Source organism: Clarias gariepinus, chromosome 6 (genome assembly GCF_024256425.1).
Source record: "Clarias gariepinus isolate MV-2021 ecotype Netherlands chromosome 6, CGAR_prim_01v2, whole genome shotgun sequence".
Lineage (NCBI taxonomy): Eukaryota > Metazoa > Chordata > Actinopteri > Siluriformes > Clariidae > Clarias > Clarias gariepinus.
The window spans coordinates 9,648,773-9,669,948 of NC_071105.1; the positions used below are offsets into that span (position 1 = coordinate 9,648,773).

The window sequence follows — 21,176 nt, forward strand, 5'->3', positions numbered from 1 at the left end:
CTGAAAATGTTACAATTTTTGTACATTTTTGCATCATCAGAGTAAATGAGGCTAGTTTCAACCTGGTCTAGTCTGGAAGGTATTTTGACATTTGTATGTAAATAAGGATTTAAATAACGATGTACTTCAAATAAACTCATGGGAAGCAAGTCCCCTACATACGGACAAGTTCCATTCTAAAAGACTGTTCATAAATCTGATTTGTTCGCAAGTCTATTGTGTTGTACTGGGATACTAACACAATCTGCTATACACAGTAAAGTATATTTCAGTACTGTTCTGTTTTTAATAGTGGCGATGGTCGAGCAATTTATGTTAAAAGAACAAGCAATGTCTGCCACCTTTTTACCTCGCTCTATTTTCTAAATCTTTTTCCACCTTTGTCTCCATCGTTAATGCTTTGGGCTTCTTATCAGTACCGGCTACATCGCTTTCGGTCATCCTGAGCTTGTACTGCACTTGTAGAGGATGCACGCATGGGACGATGTATGTTGGACATGTGATCTAACATATGTTTAAAAGTTAGTAACTCGAATGTTCATATGTAGTGGACTCACTGTACTTCAATTAAAGTGTTAGCGAGTGTCCTTTCAATTGATCACATACATAAAGCAGCTCTTCACCATTACTTGTTCACAACAAAGCTGTCTGTCAAAAGTCAGTATTTAAGAAGATAATGATAGACTCTTCACACCAGTTCTTAAGCTTAAGGTGTGTTTCTGAGAGAGAGGGGAAAAAAAAGGAAAGTGTGTGTGTGTGTGTGTGTGTGTGTGGGAGGTTTACCGGTTAGGCCGGCGGCCATGCTGCTGCGACGGGCTCGACTCTCATCTTGACTGAGCTGGCGTTGGAGTTTGGTCTTTCCTGCAGCAGTGGACAAATCAGGGTTACTGAGCTTTCGAAAGAGAAGGGAAGACTGCACCACTGCCTCCTTCTGCAGAGAGAGAGAGAGAGAGAGAGAGAGAAAACATATTACAAATGGCACCCAAAATGTTTAAATCGAACAGTAAGGTTAAATTGAAAGCAAGGATTTTGCTGTGGAAACAAGATGAACCACAAACCCGGTCACTGTCATACCAAAACTTACTGATCTATTAAGAATTCAACTGAGTAATCATTACCTTATTAATTCTTTTCTCAAAGTCATCTTTACTTTATAAAATCTGACTACTACTTCTTTGTCTTTCGGTTGTTCCCCTTAGGGGTCGCCACAGTGAATCACCTGCCCCCATCTAACCCTACCCTTTGCGTCGTCTTCTCTCACACCAATTAACTTCATGTCCTCTCTTAAAAAAAAAAACTAAATCAAATAAAAAAATCCCACTAAGACAATCAGATATGGTCCATTTAATTGATTAATTTCTTGATAACATTCTTTCTTTATTTTTGAAGTTTTAAGCAAATCCATCTTTACAGGGAAGCAAGAACCCCGACCATAAATACCATCAAAACGTGAACAAGATACTCTATTGATGTCATTTTCTCCATATCTTACACAGAGAGGCAATGTGGTCCCGGACTTTTGTTCTTAAAGTGCACTACGTCTGGGAATGATTATTCCCAATAATACAATTCTCAACATGCTTCTTCTGTATAAAACCCATAATTCAGCCAAAATGATTGACTTTAATACACTTAAATTAAAGTGTTCATTAAAATATAACATTTATAAAATGCTTGTAAAGCACTATGTAAGAATAACTTGCTTGATATGAATAAAAGGATACTTTAGTAGAGGAGTATCTCAGTCAAATTAACTGATGGCTGTTTTCTCTTCCGTGTGAAGACAAGGGCGAGCTAAACCTCAAAATCATTGTGTAAAAGTTCTCCATCAAGGCTTTATGCAATATTTCTGCGAGGCTAATAAACGTTAAATAAATGAACACGCCTTTCCCGTGTTAGTTTATATCATTTATAATTATCAGGTTAAAATAACCTGTTGAGCAGGCAGCACATTAGGTCAGGGAGGGAGAGAGAGAGAGAGAGCGAGGGAGAACGAGAGAGGCAGCACTTGCACAAAAGGGTCAAAGTTGAACAAAATGGTTTGATAGTAAACCATTATAAATAAAAAATATATATCTTTTAAAATTTGGTTTTACTTTGTTTAGTGGATTTCAATTTGTTTGTTCGAAAATCATCCCAAAAACACCAATTTAGTCCAAGCATTACCAACAGGGGTAGTTATGTGTAGAGCCAGATTTTATTTTTTTTTGCATGTTCAGAATCAGAATTACATAACACTATCAGTCATCAAATGACAGTGTGAGAGAACTGTCAAGTTCATTATATACCACTACCGCCAGACAATGAACGAAATCCCTTCATAATTCAGTCTGAGTGATTCAGACATTTATTTCACAAACGCTGCCAAAGTTCAGTACATGGGCAGGAAACTACATGCAAGAAAGACAGACCAGTTTGCCCTCCCCAACATGAATTTTGTTGTGAGCGAAAAAAAAAAAGTGCCACTTTCATGCAGACCGTGACCAACCGATGCAAGAAACGTCTCCATAGGGAAGAAAAAAAAAACGTGACTTGCACTGATGCGCGCTCGGTTGCGTTTTTGAAAACACAGACACTTTAAACTGATCTGAACACCACACATAAAAACTGCCCTTAATTTCACATCTGGATAACCATTCAGGAAAATCACTGTATTCCTAAGAACCCACTTCCACAACATGAAAAAACACTCATGCTGACAAATAACACTTCTGAGGAAAATCAGCCCTAAGCGAAACACACGACATTATAGTGAAAAGGGAAGTACAAAAAACAAACAAAAAAAATAATAACGAAACCAGAGATGGCCTGAATGCAACAGACGTCAAATGTTATTTTAGTTCTAAACTGTTGAACAGTACACTCGGTCTTCACACATCCCCAGTGGTTATTCGCGTGTTTAAAGGCGGCGTAGTAACCAAAAACACACAGTCTGACCGTGGACTGTCTTCACGACTGTCGTGAAAACAACCCAAAAGAAACAAAAGAATAGCACTGTGCTTGTGTGGTAAGTTAGACTTAGAAGCTGGTAGTACTGTACAGTATGTATGTTAACATACTCAGCTGGCCAGTATTGAGCTGAAAAGGCTGAGTAATATAATCTGGAGAGAAAGAAAAGGGAAGGGGAAAAAAAAAAAAAAACTCCCTTGTATTTTTGGACACGTCGATTGTTCTCTGTATTCACATTTAAAATCTGGAATCATTTCCTTACAAATTTGTTCAGGTTCATTAAATGGAAAGAAGAGAAAAAAAATTAAAACCCGCCAATTAAATTCTGCAGACAAAATTTTATTTGGCATTCTGACACCAAGTTCGAGTACATAATTGTACAGAATGTCTTGCATGCTTTAACACTACAGTAAATCGAAGCCCAAGGGCACAAAGCAAGCTCCAGGAAGAGAAGGTTGGCTAAGGTTTGAGTGGAAAAACCTCTTGCACAGACCCCTGACCTCAACCACAATGTTAGATAGGGACGGCGATCACTGAGGACTACCACATACAACATCACAATACCTTTGGGTCGAATCGATTCATATCACAATTCTATAAGATATCTTTTGTTACAATTCTAAACAAAATAATATACTCTTCTTACAAATTATTTACTCCTACCAGAGGAGGCTGTGCTGCCCACCAATGTGTGAAGGGTTTAGAGCACACCACCTGCACGATTAAGACCGCAAATGATAACATATAATAATAATAAATATTTTATTTTGGAGTACAGTGATGCATAATTGCCATATAAGGGAATAACAATACATCGCTGAATCCATTTCTCTCTCTATCTCTACTTTCCTCCCGCACCCCTCATATGCACACGTACAATATAACGGACTTTGGACTTTTTATACATTTACTTACTGAAAATATTGCATATGATTATAAATACTGGTATCTTTTGCACTGTAGTGCATTTTTTGTACAACACATGTGAGCTATTTCTGTGATTGAACCGGAAGTAGACCTGCGTTCCGTTCATATCTGTGAAAATTCATCACTCAAATGTCACTCAAAAGTCGGAAGACTACCTGTAACTAGTAAGCAGAAATGACTGCTAAATCATTTTGTCGATGGTACAAAACATACTGTGCTACATGACGCCCTTAGTCTGTACTGAAGCCGCACTAGTCAATTCTTTCGACGTACTGTACATTTTAACATTACATTGGCTAAACATCTTTGTAGCCTCGTCAGTTAGCGGACACATGAGGACTATAGTGGTGCTCTAGGGGTTGTGATTTACAACGCAGATGTTAAAGAGGGACCGGATCCTCAAACCACTTTCCCTCCGCCTTACTTACTCCGAGATCATCCTGCATCATCTCCATCGCTTATTAAATAGTCTCCTGGGATGACAGGACGTCTTTACGCCTTCAACAAATGTACTGCTTTGGTTACAGAAGGACAAACAAGAGGACTTGTCTTCAAGCAGACCATTAAAAAGGATCACAACACCAGACGAGACAAATGCTCATGCTCCAAGTTGAGTGGTTTAAAAAAAATATATAAAAAATGTTCGGGGCCAGCTAACGCCGCTGGCTCCGCGATGTGGTTCACGTTGCCAGTGAGCTGCCATGGTTCTTCAACGTAGGGATAGGAAATGGAAAGCAGGCACATCTCCACGACCAGATACATCCTCTCTGAGGAGTCCGAAGATTCAAGAACATCTGGACAGTCTGACACGTTGTGGCCTTAAAACCTTCGTACACAAGAGCTGTCCAAAAGCGTTTCCACGACTGAGCTATTACACAAACAAACCCACGGCTTACGCATGCTTCAAATTTTATCCCTATTTTTTCTTCCATTAGTTCCGACATGTCGTGTCGCTCTCTGACAGAAATGTTCCACAGGTGGTTTTTACACCTCGTCAATAGAGAAAAAAAGCTTTTTCCTGTAAGGCATAATAACTGTTAATGAAACTGTCATGCAACTACTTAATTAGTTAATAAAATACTATTAGGTATTCACTAATTAATTTTCTTTACATGCATGCTTTTAAGGAGCTTAGTTTCCATTACAGCTTCACTTTGGATGTGTCCAAAACTCAGGCAGGACACGTCAATGCTCCGTTGTTTTAAGTTTCCATTCTACCAATCATGATTCCTGTATATCTGTGGACGTAAACACTGCAGTTTTAAAACTGTAAACAAGTGCTGGGGTAAACAAGCATCCTGGAAAAAAATTTTAATTAACAAACAGGCTTGGATGTTTCCACGACTTGGATGTGTAAAAATTTGCAGTGCGCTTTTAATAAAATATTATAAAATATCATCATCAGTTTGGGGGAAAATAATAGTTGCAGCCACAATCCTACCATTAGTAAAGAGAAAAGAAAAGAAAAAAAAGACAGCTGTTCGGTCCAACCCGAGAGTGTGCTGACATTCTGCTGTAATTGGTTGCCTCCAACCTCAGAGCTGGAAAGTAAACACCAATGATGGTAATTACCAGTAACACTATCGTGATTGACAGGCACAAAATGACAAGCGCTCTGTTTACACGCGGTACTGAGCGACCGCGGGAGAAAGCGAGAGCACCTACAGAAGCGTGTTATTATCCTACAGCTCACGCCAAAGGTGATTACCGAGCCACGGGTTTTAGCGGAATTACGAGTTGCCACGAGAAAATTACTACCTAGATCTGACAGACGGCCTCATCCTAGTATTCCCGTGGCTTAATGACTATCCGGTAAAAACCTCTTATGGCCGGCTCATGTTCCTCCCTTGTGGCTTTCACCCTCTGCCAGATGTTTTTCCACAGCAACCCAAACTCATCATTCTTGCATGGCAGTGCTGTTCCCTTTTCTGTCATCACTGCTCATTCAACAGAATTCCCTCTTACTCTACTGAGCACTTCACCCAGACTTTACTCAACAAGGCTGAATTGAAACCCAAATATTTTTCCAAAAAAAAAAAAAAGTTTTTTTTTATAACCCCCCCCCCCCCTTTTTTTTTGTTCTTTTACAAACACCCATCGCCCTAAGCTATGAAACGACTCCTGCAAAGTGCGTTTGTTAGCGCTTCTGCTGAAATACTGTAGGTGTCGGGGTTGAGCAATAACTACTCTTATATGAGGTCACATTAGGGGGAAAATATAGTTGTCTTGTTTAACAGATAACGCAAAGATGCATAACCTGCTTTTGTTTTCAAGTTTTTTGTTTTTCCAGAATTCTGTGTGTTTAGTCAGACGATATTTCAATAAGCACCTCTTCCCTTAATTATAGGTGACGTAGTAGTGATTCATAGCTTAAGAGAGTTCCGAAAAACTAGATTGCTTCATGGTTACTGCATGTTAAACTGCAGTAACCATAAAGCCTGTCCTGTGCTTAACCCAGGACTCTTATTTACAAAATATAAACAAACAGATACAGGCAGTATCCATCATCCGATGGCAATGTGGAAGGACACCTATCCCCATAAACTTAAAACTCAAGACTGTGTACAGTAATGATTTATAATCTCAATATCCAGTGACAGCCAGAAGATTTTATTTGGAATCTCATTCCTTTTAAAATATTTGTTCTTTCTTTAACGCTTTAATGCCAGCTTCTATGACTATATTCATGGCGAGAATCAGTTCCCTTTCAGTCGATTCACTCGGTACAACACATATAGTATGGGATATCACGCCCTCTCGTGTCCTGGCTGAAGCCACCTTTATTCACGCCGTAAAGGCAGGCAAACCTGTGGTGACGTAGGTGTAGCCCCGCCTACACCTATAAACCATCGTCGCCACGGTTGACCCTCAGTTCTTACGCTCTTCACCTCGCTGTGAACACCTTTTCCGTAGAGTTTTCTAGGTGCTGCTAGTAAACTCTACGTTTTACGTTGAAAGACTGCGCTTAAAATCAGCTTAACTGCTCTTGTTGGCGTTAGCGACAACAGCCTCATTTTGGTGAGTCGTCTACCCGCGGGGCGCTGACTTTTAAGTTCTCTGACAGTCAGACCATTAGCGACATCTCAGTTAGTTGGCTTCTGTTTAGCTATGCTAACAGCGCTAGCTAGGATGAGCATGCAAGCTAATGTAGCTAAGAAGAGGTCCGCTGTTCGCCCCTGTCCTCAGGAGTGCGGCTTCTCCTTGCACGAGAAGGACCAGCACGAAGCGTGCCCCGTCTGTCTGGGGATTCTCCATGCTAGGAGAGCTCTAGCTGAGCCAGAGTCATGTGAGCTTTGTCGCCAGCTCCGGCGTTCAACGCTGGAAAGACGGGTCACGTTCGTGGAAAGGACCCTGGGGAGAAATACAGTCGCTCAGCAGGACCCCCTCCTTTCCGAATCAGCAGTCCCAGCTTCGCCTGTGTCTGCTGACGAGGAATTTCCGTCAGAAGTCCCCGCACCTAGCTGGGCGGACCAGATGGAGTATCTCGAGGGTTCGGAGGACCGTGGGCTCTCCTACAGCGCTGGCCAGCAGCCAGGCACCGAGCAGCATGCTTTCGAGGACGATGACGTGCTCGACATCGGCCTAGAGATACATGGCTTGTCGGAGGACGAGCATGAAATTGTGCCGCCTGCTCAGAGCTCCGCTGCTACTGCGTTAACCGCTCGGGACGACACTTCATTTTTTGCTCTCTACCGCCGAGCGGCCGAGAAGCTGGAGGTGGAGTGGCCCTCCCCGCAGCCGGCTCAAAAACCGTCAAGGTTCGCGGGATTTTTTCTTCCTCCTGAACCGACAACAGTTAAGAACTGCTTGCCCATGTTTCCCGACTTTGTCGGCGAGTTAACGTCGTCATGGAGCAAGCCGCTGTCGACCCGTGTATCAGTGCCCGGTTACGGACAATATTTGGAATTAGACGGACCTGAGAAGGCAGGACTAGTTAGCCCACCGCCAATGGAGCCATCTTTGGCTGCTTATTTGGCACCCTCGCACAATCATGGAGTGTCTGGACCTACTCTCCTTCCGTCTAAACATTGTAGATTCTCCTCTGCCCAGCTGGAGAAGATTTACCGCGCTCAAGCGGGCACTGCTCGTGCGCTCAACTCCGCTACGCTGCTTCAAACATATCAGGCAATGTGTTTGGCAGAGCTCGGCTCACTGGTGCCTCAGGAGAGCCCGTTCTGTGCGCTGCTTAACGAGGTCAGGACAGCGACAGACTACATTTTGCGCATGTCTCGTTGTGCGGCTCTTTCCCTCGGGAGAGGGATGGCGAGCGCAGTGGTAGCACAGAGGCATTTATGGCTCACGCTCTCTGACATTCCTGATAGAGACAGGGCTGTCTACTTGGACGAACCGCTGTCTGCTGAGGGTTTGTTCGGCCAGTCACTCGATGCCATTCAGGCAAAGTTTGACTTCAGAAGGAAACAGGCCGAAGCGTTGCGAGACATTATTCCGCGACGAGAGGTGAAGCCCAAACAGGCTCGAAGTATGACCACTCCGCGACCACCTCATAAGAGACCACCGCCGGCAGCTAGCTCGAGCTCTCGACCGGTGAAACAACAGCCTCCCAGGCAAAACCCACGGCAGTCGGCCTGGGGTATGGGCCCCCACCGGGCGTCCGAAAGGATTCAGCGACTAGGAGGAAGAATCCTCACTCCTCCTAGCTCAGATTTTAAAGAGAGAGGAGCTCTGGCAGCAGGGAGACACTGTTTCTCCTCTCTCAATGCCGCCCAAGAGGCCGCTACGTTATGTTCAGGAAATCAGTCCCAAACGGCGCTGCACTTCCCTAACACAGTCTCCCAAGCACAATCCCCCCCCCTCACACACAAGTGTTTATGTTCGAGTTATGAACCCCAGTTGGGGCGTGTTAAAAAGTTCTCAGGGACTTACAGCAAGTACCCTCGATGTTTGCAGTGTGATTGCCCCAGAAATGGTGCATTTTGTAAATCATGTGAATGTTACATTATTAAAACCAATAAAGAATTTTCCTGTTTACAATGTTGCAAAACAAAAAAGCCCAGTGCCATCGATGAGGCTGCACTCTGGCGAAACGCCAGGGGGCAGCAGACCCCTTTCAGAAACCAATGCGGGCCGGTTGGCGTCCCACGTTCTCGAGTGGCGCGCATGCGCAGTCTCGACATGGGTGCAAAACACAGTCGCTATGGGATACCGACTACAGTTTCGCGTAAAGCCACCGCGCTTCTCTTCCATAATCAACACCGAGGTGTCGGACGACGCCGCAGCGGTGCTTCGGGAAGAGATAAATTCTCTTCTGAGCAAAAGGGCGATTCAAGTGGTGCCTCCTTCGGAAGCGAACTCAGGTTGGTACAGCCGGTATTTTGTCGTTCCGAAGAGGGGGGGAGGACTGCGTCCTATTTTGGATCTGAGAATATTGAACACGTTTCTAAGAACGTACAAGTTTAAAATGCTTACTCTGAGGCAACTGCTAAATGCAATAGGCCCGGGAGATTGGTTCACTACGATCGATCTCACAGATGCTTATTTTCATATAGCGATCTTTCCGCGCCACAGAAAGTTTCTGAGGTTTGCATTCGAGGGCGTGGCCTACGAGTACCTAGTGCTGCCGTTCGGCCTGTCACTAGCTCCCCGAACGTTCACGAAGTGCGCCGAGGCGGCGCTGTCTCCTCTTCGGGAGAAAGGCATTCGCATATTAGCCTATTTAGACGACTGGGCACTGATAGCGAGCTCAAGCGAGCAGGCAGAGAAACAGACAGCACTAGTTCTGTCTCACATTCAGACTTTAGGGTTCTCAGTAAATATGCAGAAAAGCTCACTGACTCCGAGTCAACAGTGTTCATTCCTGGGTCTAGAGATATGCTCCGTTACCAGCCGAGCACGTCTCTCAGAGCACAGAATAGCCGCGTTTTAGCGCTGCCTTGCTCTGTTTCAGTTGCAACACAAACTTCGTTTCCGGGTGTTTTTACAACTAATGGGAATGATGGCGTCTATGATCACTGTGGTGCCTCTTGGGCTGTTGAACATGCGTGCGTTTCAGCGCTGGGTGCGCTCTCACCGCCTATGTGCGGCGCGCCACCTCAACAGGAGGCTGACGGTGACACCGTCATGCATGTCAGCCCTTCTGCCCTGGAGGGAACCCAGGCTATTACGTCAGGGCTCTCCGATAGGCAGGGTATCGTTTCGCAAAGTGGTGTCAACAGATGCCTCCCTCAGCGGCTGGGGCGCTCTGTGCGACGGCTCCGCGATCAGGGGGGCGTGGTCACAGGAACAACGCAGGCTTCACATCAACTATTTGGAGCTGTTAGCAGTGTTCTTAGCCCTGAGACATTTTCGTCTGGCTTTAACAGGCCATCATGTTCTGATCAGGACAGACAATACAACAGTGGTGTCGTATATAAACAGACAAGGGGGGACTCGTTCACTTCCCCTGCTGAAACTATCTCATTCTCTATTGCTATGGTCCACTGTTCATCTTCTGTCACTCAGGGCCACTCACATTCCAGGGCACCTGAATTTGGGGGCGGACCTTCTATCCAGAGGGGGCCCGCTTGTGAGGGAATGGAGATTACACCCATGGGTGGTAGCTCAGATCTGGGAGCGCTTCGGCAGGGCAGCAGTGGATCTTTTTGCATCCAAAGAAAATGCTCACTGCCCACTATTCTTCTCCATAACGGATCGCAATGCCCCACTGGGGATCGATGCGCTGGCACACTCATGGCCCCCAGCTCTATTGTATGCTTTCCCTCCGGTAGAACTGATTCTGCCTGTCACAGAGAGGGTACGTCAGCAGGGCCTGTCACTAATCCTGGTGGCACCTCATTGGCCGGCGAAGTTGTGGTACGCAGAGATAGTCAGCCTGCTAGCAGCAGAACCATGGAAACTTCCTCTCCTCAGGGACCTTCTGTCTCAGGCAGGGGGAGAGGTAGTGCACCCGCGTCCCGAGCTGTGGAACTTGCACGCTTACCTGTTGAAAGGTCCAATTTGTTAGCAAAAGGGCTTCCCCCGAATGTGATTGAGACAATCCAAAGTGCTCGGGCCTCGTCTACTAGAGGTTTATATGCTTACAAGTGGCGAGCATTTGAGCAATGGTGTCAAGAACATAATGTTCTTCCATTTCAGTGCTCCATGGTGGAGATTTTGTCTTTTCTACAAGAACTATTAGAGAAAGGCCTTTCCTTCTCTACTATTAAAGTGTACTTGGCGGCTATATCAGCCTGTCATGTTGGTTTTGACGGAGTGTCACCAGGGGCTCATCCGCTGGCAGTACGGTTTTTAAAGGGAGTGCGACGTCTGCGACCCACTACGAGGTCCAGTGTTCCGTCTTGGGATTTATTGTTAGTGCTTGAGGCCCTCTGTGGTCCTCCTTTTGAGCCAGTTGAGTCTATAGATATGAAAATTCTTTCATATAAGACGGCACTTCTTCTTGCTTTAGCATCTGCTAAACGAGTGGGCGATCTCCACACTTTGTCCGTGCATCCATCCTGTACGCAGTTTGCTGCTAATGGGTTAAAGGTTACTCTACGGCCGAACGCGGCCTATGTACCGAAGGTCGTCTCCACTGATTATAGCTCTATGGTCTTTGACCTTTATAGCTTTTTGCCTCCTCCTTTTGCTTCTGATGAGCAGAGAAAATTGCATAATTTGTGCCCCGTACGTGCACTACGAGTGTACATGGACCGTACAGTAGATATGCGCTTATGTGATCAACTGTTTATCTGCTTTGCCAGTCCAGTAAAGGGTAAAGCGCTGTCTAAACAGCGGCTTTCCCATTGGATTGTGGAGGCTATTACACTAGCTTATAGTAGCAAGAGTGTCCCATTGCCTCTGGGTGTGAAAGCACATTCAACGAGAGCTATGGCAACATCATGGGCTCTGTTCAAAGGAATGTCTGTGGGCGAGATTTGCGCGGCAGCCAGTTGGTCCTCACCACACACTTTTGTCCGGTTCTACCGACTTGATATAACGGCCCCCTCGGTGGCTCATTGTGTCCTCTCTGCGGGGTCCATAATGCAGTAGAGTAGCTGTCAGGGTTCTTGTGACTAACTTTGATAGATACTCGGCGGGGCGTGAATATATGTCCCATACTATATGTGTTGTACCGAGTGAATCGACTGAAAGGGAACGAATGGTTATGACTATAACCTCTGTTCCCTGAAGGAGAGGAACGAGGTACAACACATTGCTGCCCCGCCTCATAGTTACGCTCGGCGAAGAGCGGCTATCGAACTGAGGGTCAACCGTGGCGACGATGGTTTATAGGTGTAGGCGGGGCTACACCTACGTCACCACAGGTTTGCCTGCCTTTACGGCGTGAATAAAGGTGGCTTCAGCCAGGACACGAGAGGGCGTGATATCCCATACTATATGTGTTGTACCTCGTTCCTCTCCTTCAGGGAACAGAGGTTATAGTCATAACCATTCGTTTTTGTTATTCGATATTAAAACAAGGTATGTTTAAAAACTTTCAAAAGTGTCAACAGAATAAAACAAGTTCCGCACAAGAGTAAAAGAATTACAGTCAAATAAAATATGTTTGATTGACAGGAGGAATTTACATGATGTACACTGTGGTAAATTTTTCTCTTAATAGTGGGGAAAAAAATGGAAATCTTGTATAAATTACTTGATCCCAACGATTATTAATAGGTATTAAAATGTATGTTTCGTTTCAACATCAGGATTTGTTTCATGTAGTTTGTTATTTACTGTTGTTATTTATTATACATTGATCCCATTCTGACTGCCATTTAGCATAGCATATAGTCTGGTGTCTGGGGACGGTTTCACTCTACCTTGAAGACGATTCTGGCCTCGACTGGTGTTGACAGCTGTTTCTCTGAGGACATGACTTGGCTGTAGTTGCTCAATAGTTTAGGACTGGAATTTCCTACAAGTCTACCCGAGTCTCCAATAACTACCTGGACTCCATATTAACATCAATTAACATCAACTGTTATAGGTGAACTGGCTAACACACAGTATGAATGCAGATTAATTCCTGCTTTCTGTTTCACCCAAATGAGGATGGGTTCCCTGCCGAGTTTGGTTCCTCTCAAGGTTTCTTCCTATTACCATCTCAGGGAGTTTTTCCTTGCCACTGCGGCCCTCGGCTTGCTCACGAGGGACAATCTGACCATTTTGATTTATACACACTCACATTCCATACAAACTTAAATAATTCTTCTAATGGTGTAAAGCTGCTTTGCGACAATGACAACTGTTTAAAGCCCTATACAAATAAAATTGAATTGAATTTATTTTTTATGTAATTGTTTTGTTGTTTTTTTTAAATCTATGAAAGGTTCAATCTCTGGGGCACTGTCACACACACATCAATGCAGAAACGTCTGTTAATTAGCGGATTAGTTCAATCATGAAGGCTAGGGGAAAAAAAAAAAAAAAACACACCACTAAAATGTGCAGAGCGGGGCAGCGGGTCCTCCAGAAATATAATTGAGAACCAATGTGTTAGACAGTCTAAAGATTCCTAAAATAAAGAATACAGAATAATAAACTGTAATCCAACTATAATAATTATGAAGATTAAACCTCAATCCTTGGCTTGTAGAGCGGCTGTAGGTGGTGGACACACCTTGAAAGTTGTGTTACTGATGTAAGACATGCAAATATCTAAAGTTCTTTCATGTTTACTCTTTTGTTTTGTTTTATATAACATCGTAAATGCCCCCAAAAGCCAGACAACAAGCAAAGTCCTGTTGCAGTCATGAAAATAAACTGAAATCAAGATGCATTAAAAAGTCTAACTCAAATTCAATTAAAATATAAAAAAATCCCCCTGCAGCAAACCTTAAATAAGAGCTTTTATCAGCAGCGCTGGATGTCTTCTGGGGTTTTTTGAACCAGCAACCATGACTCATGTGTCCGATAAATACATTAATGGAATCTGGGGTCTACAGGAAATGTGCATCAACACTGCTGCTGATACTAGGTCTAAGATTAAACCAAATAAGAAATATTTAATGCGATATAAACCAACTTGACTTCACGTATTCAGAACCGCAGCACCAGTTTTAATTTCCCTAGAAGAAATATGACTGGACATGGTATTGCTGACTCTGATGCCCTGTAGATAGGTGTGTGTGTGTGTGTGTGTGTGTGTGTGTGTGTGTGTGTGTGTGTGTGTGTGTGTGTGCGCGCGCGCGCGCTTCGGGAAAGCTTTCGCACACGCACATACACACCCACGGGCGTGGACTCATTCAAACAGACTCTGAGTCAACTCGAGATTTGGTCCAAGAGCAAGACTGGGATGAAAACAAATCTGTTTGCACATGAGTATCAGGTGTGCTGGACTAGAGTTCAATGTGCATGTGCACACACACACTTACTACAAATAAAAAAACGCAGAGCTGTAATAAAAAAAATTCATACAGGAAATGAGGCAAAGCAATAATGCTTTACACATAGGAGGTGAAAGTGTTTTAAATCATTTCTAATAAGCAGAAATATAACAGCGTCCTGAAATCCGCTCGTCCTTTTAAATCATGTCCTTCACAATGAAAGATTAGGAGGGACACGTTTTAAGCTTGACATCCACACAGCACTGATGAAAGTCCTTACAGACAAAAAAAAGCTTTATTTCTATCCAGTCCACTTTCTTTTTTTTTTACACCACAGTGATACTGGATGGAACATAGCTTCATATTAAAACTTCAGCTTAAAAAAATATATAAAAAGCCACAAACCCTTTATTTGTTGTTGATCATACTTTTTTATTATTTCTTTAACAAGTAAGCATACAGTAGGTTGCGGTGCTGCCCCAAAGTGTGTTCAGAATCAGAATCGTGTTTTATTTGCCAAGTATGTTGAGACAAACAAGGGATTTGGTTCTGGCTGTTTGTAGCTCTCAGAGTACAGACAAACATAAAACACTGTACAAGTAATAATAAAGTAATTACACAACATTTTGCCTGTAAGTAAATAAGATAAAATAAAGGCAGGAGGATCCTGAGTATGTGCAGTAGAGTGTACATAAAGGGATTGTAAAGTAGGGCAAATAGCCCTGTGTGCATCATATGTACTATACTAGATAGTGCAAAAAACAAAGTACAGTGGAACCTTTTATTTCAAGCATAATTCGTTCCAGAAGCGGACTCGTATTCCAAAACACTCATAAACCAAATTAAATTTTCCCATATAAAATGATGAAAACTCAAGTACACACACACTTTCAAACACGTTTTACGCACACACAGACATGGTCACAGTGTTATAGTAAACAGTACACGCGTGCAGGGATGTTGATTATACCAGCAGGGGAGACGATTACCCACAATTCCGCAGCATAAAAGAGAGAAAAAACTTTGGCTAAGTTGTGATCACGTGACGCTCAGCATCAAAACAAGAAATGATGCATGATACTCGGTTCTCGTAAACCAAGACTTGTTCATTTACCAAGGCAAAATTTATTAAAAAAAAAAAATAATCATTGTTCGTCTTGCAAAACACTCGCAAACCACGTTACCGCAATCCGAGGTTTCACTGTAGTATAGTGGTAGTGAAGTAATGCGCATGCAGGGAGTTTTATGGAGGCATGGTGGTGCTTTTACATAATATACAGTATGATACTGGATGTTCGATTTGTGCAAATAATTATTTAAAGACTGGTGTAAAACGGTTGTGCAAATGATTTAAAGATGGTTTAAGATCCAGTTCAACTGTTTATGAGGGTGATCGCTTGCGAAAAGAAACTGTTCCTGTGTCTGTCAGCTTGGGTGTGCAGAGTTCTGTAGCGCCTGCCAAAAAGGAGGAGGTGAAAAAGGTTCGGTCCTGGGTGTAAGGGGTCTGTGGAGATTTTCTGTCCTGCCCGTTTCCTGGTTCTTGTAGAGTACAAGTCATGGAGAGGAAGCAGGGGAGCTCCTGTTTTTACTGTTTTCTGCAGTCTGTTCCTGTCCTGTTTTGTGGCTGCTCCAAATCAGACAGTGATAGATGAGCACAAGACAGACTCAATGACTGCAGTGTAGAACGGTACTCATCCTATAGTTAGAGGACACATCCTTGCGGAGAACCAGTGCTGACTATTTGTATGCTAGAAGTAACTCCTCCCAGCCTCACCTGCTGTTTCCTGTCTGTAAGGAAGCTGGTAATCCACTGGCATATGGCAGGGGGTAGAGGATACACTTCAGAGTAGTCAATGTGCAGCTTGTAAAGCAATACAGATTTACTGTCCTCTAACAATAACTCAACATACAGTTATTTAGACAATAAAGTCTGAAAATAAAAATGAGTACATCCTAAGTGAACATGTCAAAACTGTGTCCAAATTGTCTTGGGCTTAATCCTCCTGGGTGTGGAATTTACCACATGCACATTGTTGCCGGGATCCTCTTTTATTCCTTCTTAATGATATCACAGAGCTGCTGGATGTTAGACACATGACACTTCACCACCTTGTGCTTGAGGACGCCCCACAGGTGTTAAATAGGGTTCTGGTCTGGAGAGTTACTCGGCCACGAGCATAATAAATAGGACGTGTGACTTTTAAATGGTTAAAAAGATGTACTACAGTTATCACTTGGGGTGTACTCACTTTTTGACAATAATTGCTGTATGTTGAGTTATTTTTAGAGGACAGTAAAGCTGTACTGTTATATAAGCTGTGCATTCACTGCTTTAAAATATATTCAAGTTTTATTTCTATAGTATTGATTTTTGACAAGATGATACTTAAATGTTTGCTGAAATTAGAGGGGTGTACCTCCAGGGTGGGGAGTATCTGTTACCCGACGGCACATGAAGAGACACCCATCTTCCTCTTGTTCAAATATATAACAGTGATATAAATAAATAAACAAACAAACATGTAATCGTTGATGAAGTAACATTTCCTGCAATATTTTTTTTCTTCGAAGGAGCCTCAAGAGCTAAAGCTGTAAATGACATTTTCTTTCAAGTCCAAAGAGAAACCAAATTTCATTTATTTTTAATCTATTAACATTCAGATAGAAAAAAAAAAAGACTCCTTGACATGATTTATTCCTTACATAATATCAAATCATCTTTAGCTTGTGTTTTTGTGGTCTGGAATGAGCACACAGCAGTGTGCGATAAATAATTCACCAGCTCACACGTTCACTGCGAGCTTCCTAACAGCTGTTTAGATCTCCTCCTGTGAGAGAAATACCAGATCATCTCCTGTTCGGCTACATGCTGAACTGCGAGGGAAGTCTCGCAAGAACTCTATCCGCCCATCATCATCATCATGAGCGGCTGGAGTGCTTCCAGACAGAGTGCGCTATGCAATCATGCATTTCAGGGAGGAACAGGACTTGGCTAATCCTTCATCTGAACCCTACAACCCTTAAAGTCCAAAAACATGTGAGCTGTCCAACTAAACATACAGTGGCATTTCTTTGGTTTTCTTTTAAACTGATAAATGCTATGATTTATTCTTTTGGCATGAAATGTCATCTAGAGTCTTTGGGAAAATCCCTGCCTTTATATCATTATCATATTCAAGTTTTCTTTGCTCATCCCAGTACACTGTCCCCTAAACTTCAAAGTAGTAATAAAGTGGTTAAGCAAAGAAGACAGTCAGGCTGTGATTTATATCTGAAGTATTAGTAAAAGACGGATATAGCGGGATGTGATCGTATCGCATCCATATTCAGCTGCTGGGCAAGTCATCCACTGAGCAACAATGTCTATAAACAGAAACATCACGATTACACAGAAATATGTTCAAGATAAAGGTCTTGGCTTAAGAAATCTCCAAGACGGGGAAAAAAAAAGCTGTACTAAATAAAGTCTGTGCCATATAATATTATTATTATTATTATTATTATATTATTATTATTATTATTATTATTATTAATACACAGTATCGCCAAAATTTAATCTCCTGAACCCTTTTTTCCAGATTTAATCTCCCGTTGCCGTTACAATAAGCTGTACTTTTTACAGATTTTGGAGGAGATTTGTGCTCATGCATCCAGAAGAGCTGTAGTTAGGCCAGGCAGTGATGTTGAATGAGGAGGTCTGGTGTGCAGGAGGTATTTTAGTTAATCCCTAAAGTGGTCAAGGTCAGGGCTCTGTGCAGGAAACTCGAGTTCCTCCGCTTCAATCTTGGCGAATCTTGTCCTGGCTCTCTTTTTGTGCGCAGGTGTCAGACTGGAACATGAAAACATCCGTAATACGGACTCTTAAACCACATTCAAATCTCGTTATTTAAAAGCGCCTATCCCACATAATGCAAGGCTGGCACTCAAATCCTCATGCGAGTTTAAATGTTTTAGGTGACGACACTGCCAATTTTTTTTAACTAGCATTAGTCGTTGACAGGTAAAGAGTTTGTAGAAAAAGTTTAGGGGTTAAAGCTAAAAATAGGCTGATAAGCTTTAATGTAATTCAGTGATACAGTTAAACCTTGGATTGTGAGCATAATTCGTTCCGGAATCGTGATTGCATATCAAAACACTCGTATATCAAAACGAAATTTCCTCCCATAAGAAATAATGGAAACTTAGATAATTCTTTCCAAAACCCCAAAATAGTCATATAAAAAGTATTAATACAAAATAAAATAAATAATTAACCTGCACTTTACCTTTGAAAGAAACTGTAGCTGGAATAAAACGAGAGAAGAAAGAGGCGATGGGGCAGGGGTTATTGTCTAGCACACACACAGCTCTCTGACAGTGTCTCTCTGTCTGGTTACTGGAATCTTTCTTTTTGTGTGTCTTTATTAAGGAACCTCTCTAACGACACTTGCTTTTGCCTCCTTTTAAGGACTTTGCTAAAACGTAATGCTGCGTTATCATTAAACAGATTCATCTCCCACACTGCTGCAGACTTTTTAATTCTTTTTCTTTACAAAAGCTGTTGTTGCAGTACAGTTACTAAAGAACAGTCACAACACGTAAGCAAAAAAAAATGCTTTACGCATACACACACACAGTCACACTGTTATAGTAAACAGTACTCGAGCACACAGATGTTGACTATACAAGTGACGCACGCGCACTGAGACTGAGCATGGGAGACGATTACCTTATTACAGCATGCGAGAGAGAGAAATACCATTAGCGCAGATGAGATCACGTGACACTCGGCAGACAAAGTGTATACTACTTGTATTTTACTTGCTCGTTTATCAAGTTTAATTATTATATTTTTGCTTATCTTGCAAAACACTCAGACCAATTTACTTGCAATCCAAGGTTTTACAGTACTATTATTATGGTTTGAGAATTTTAGTTGCAATTAAGGCAAATTGTAATTTTAGTGCACATGCACACACAGACATTTACTACAATTGTGCACTTGCAACTCCATGGCATCAGTCTAAATAAAAAAATAATAATAAAAAAACACATGCAGATATAAAAACTAGGTGTCCAGATAGGGTTGTGCCGATAGACGATACTATTGTCTATCGACGATAGTCTCGTCTATCGACGATAGTCAGCTATATGGACGATACAGATGTCGCCATTAAAAACCCACGTTTCAAGAAAAGGAATCCCGTGACTTGCCACGGCTGCGCACGGCAAGCTGTGAAAATGCCCTTCATTACCTGTAGGGGGCAGTCGTGTTTCAGTCTGAAGTATTGTGTGTCTACTGAAGCCGAAAATGTGTTCTCTCTCCTAGTCACCCATTGACAGCAAGCGACAGAGCTCATAAACATGTCGAGCTCAAACTGTAAATACTGATAAGTATTAATTCTTCATTTTCTTCTCTCCTTCAATGATGATACTTCTTCGACGGCGCTTTCTTCATTCAGTATAATTATTATTAGTAGTACTGCTCCGAATTTATTATTGTGATTTTTCCTTATTATTATTGTAACGCACCCGCGCGTGTGTGCAAAAAAACTACAATGAGGTATGATATGTTAGCCTAAAACAATTGTTTTATTGTGTTTATGCGCCTCTAAATATACACTAAACAATAAACACTGCCTTGTGCAAAGTGAAAGTGAGTTGCGCGTGCAACTTTTTGATCAAAAGGCTGATAAACGCGTGCGCAGATATGAGCAGATTTATCGATAAAACAACAGACATGAAATGAAAAAAATAACCACAAAAATATGTACTACTCTCTGAATACAACGCGACAGCACGCAGAATCCCTGGGCTTTGACTACTATCGTGTATCGGCGATCTTACAGGCTGACGATAGGACGATATGACAATGGGCATATCGCGCAACCCTATGTCCAGATATACAGTATTTGGCTTTATAGTGCCAGTTTATCATGAAAACAAACCCTTTCTTCACTCTTATCTGCGGAGGTCAGGGGAGGTCGAAGTGATCAGCGTTTCAGCAGGATTGAATGTCAGGGGAAATGTTTAAACACTGAACTGCAAGTCATCAGTTACTGCTGTTACAAAGAACACTTAGCGGTTTAATGCATATTGAAGGTCAGAATAAAGTGCACCAACGACCTTATGCCATATATACACACAGCGCAGTTTATTAACACGGCTGCAACAGAGAGACTAGAAGACAATGGGTTACAAATCTCAGAAGTGCCGGAAAAAAAGCACTGTGCAATCCTTAAGCAAGATCCTTGACTCACAACTGCTCATTATAATGAGGGACGTACTGTGCCGATGCTTCGAAGTGCGTGTCGAGAGATTTAGGAAGGCTTTAGTGAAGCATTTATTGAGGTTTATATTGTTTACGGCGACTTACGTCATCGATGATGTGTGAAGCCTCACTGCGTGTGGCGGTTCAGGAAGTGGTTCGAATCTTTTGGCTGTATACTGACAGATATAAAGCTCAAGGAATCTCTGCACAATTTTGTGGGTAGTGTTGGAGTTTTGACAGGCGTATTGCTTAGTTTTGATGCATATAAAAAAAACTTTTTTTTAAAAGATGTTTTCCATGATGTGGGAACAGTTTGAACTCATTTCTGCCAATAAGTTAAGTACTTGGATATATTACACTACAGTAAGTGTCATACCATGTTATAACAGTTGATACCTGTCTAAATCAAACATTGGCCAGGATGGAGGCCCCCCACTTCTCTACTGGAAGAGGCAGCAGTTGGTACAGTAAGACCTCAACTTACAACATCTGACATATGAATTTCCGCAGATACGGACGGACCGCGGTTCAACATACAAATCAGGAAAGTAAGCTCATGTGTGTTGTACAAAAAAATAGACACTTCAGTGCACTAAATACCAATATTTACAATTATATTTTCAATATTTTCAACGTGTAAGTAAATGTATAAAATGTCCAAAGTCTGGTATGTTGTATGTGTGCGCATGTGAGGGTTGCGAGAGAAATGAGTCGGACTCACCGGTTTTAATGAATCAGTCCAGAAGCACGATGATAGAAAATGTCTGTCCTGTAAAGCT

General features: G+C 42.4%; 1 protein-coding gene across 1 annotated transcript in view; it reads right to left on the reverse strand.

Moving 5' to 3' along the window:
* Positions 1–21,176, reverse strand: part of mast2 (microtubule associated serine/threonine kinase 2) — a 153,009-nt gene that overhangs the window by 114,565 nt on the left and 17,268 nt on the right. The window contains exon 2 of the mRNA XM_053499315.1: positions 784–931. Within this exon, the coding sequence (XP_053355290.1) occupies positions 784–931 (148 nt within the window). The remainder of the gene's footprint in view (positions 1–783; positions 932–21,176) is intronic.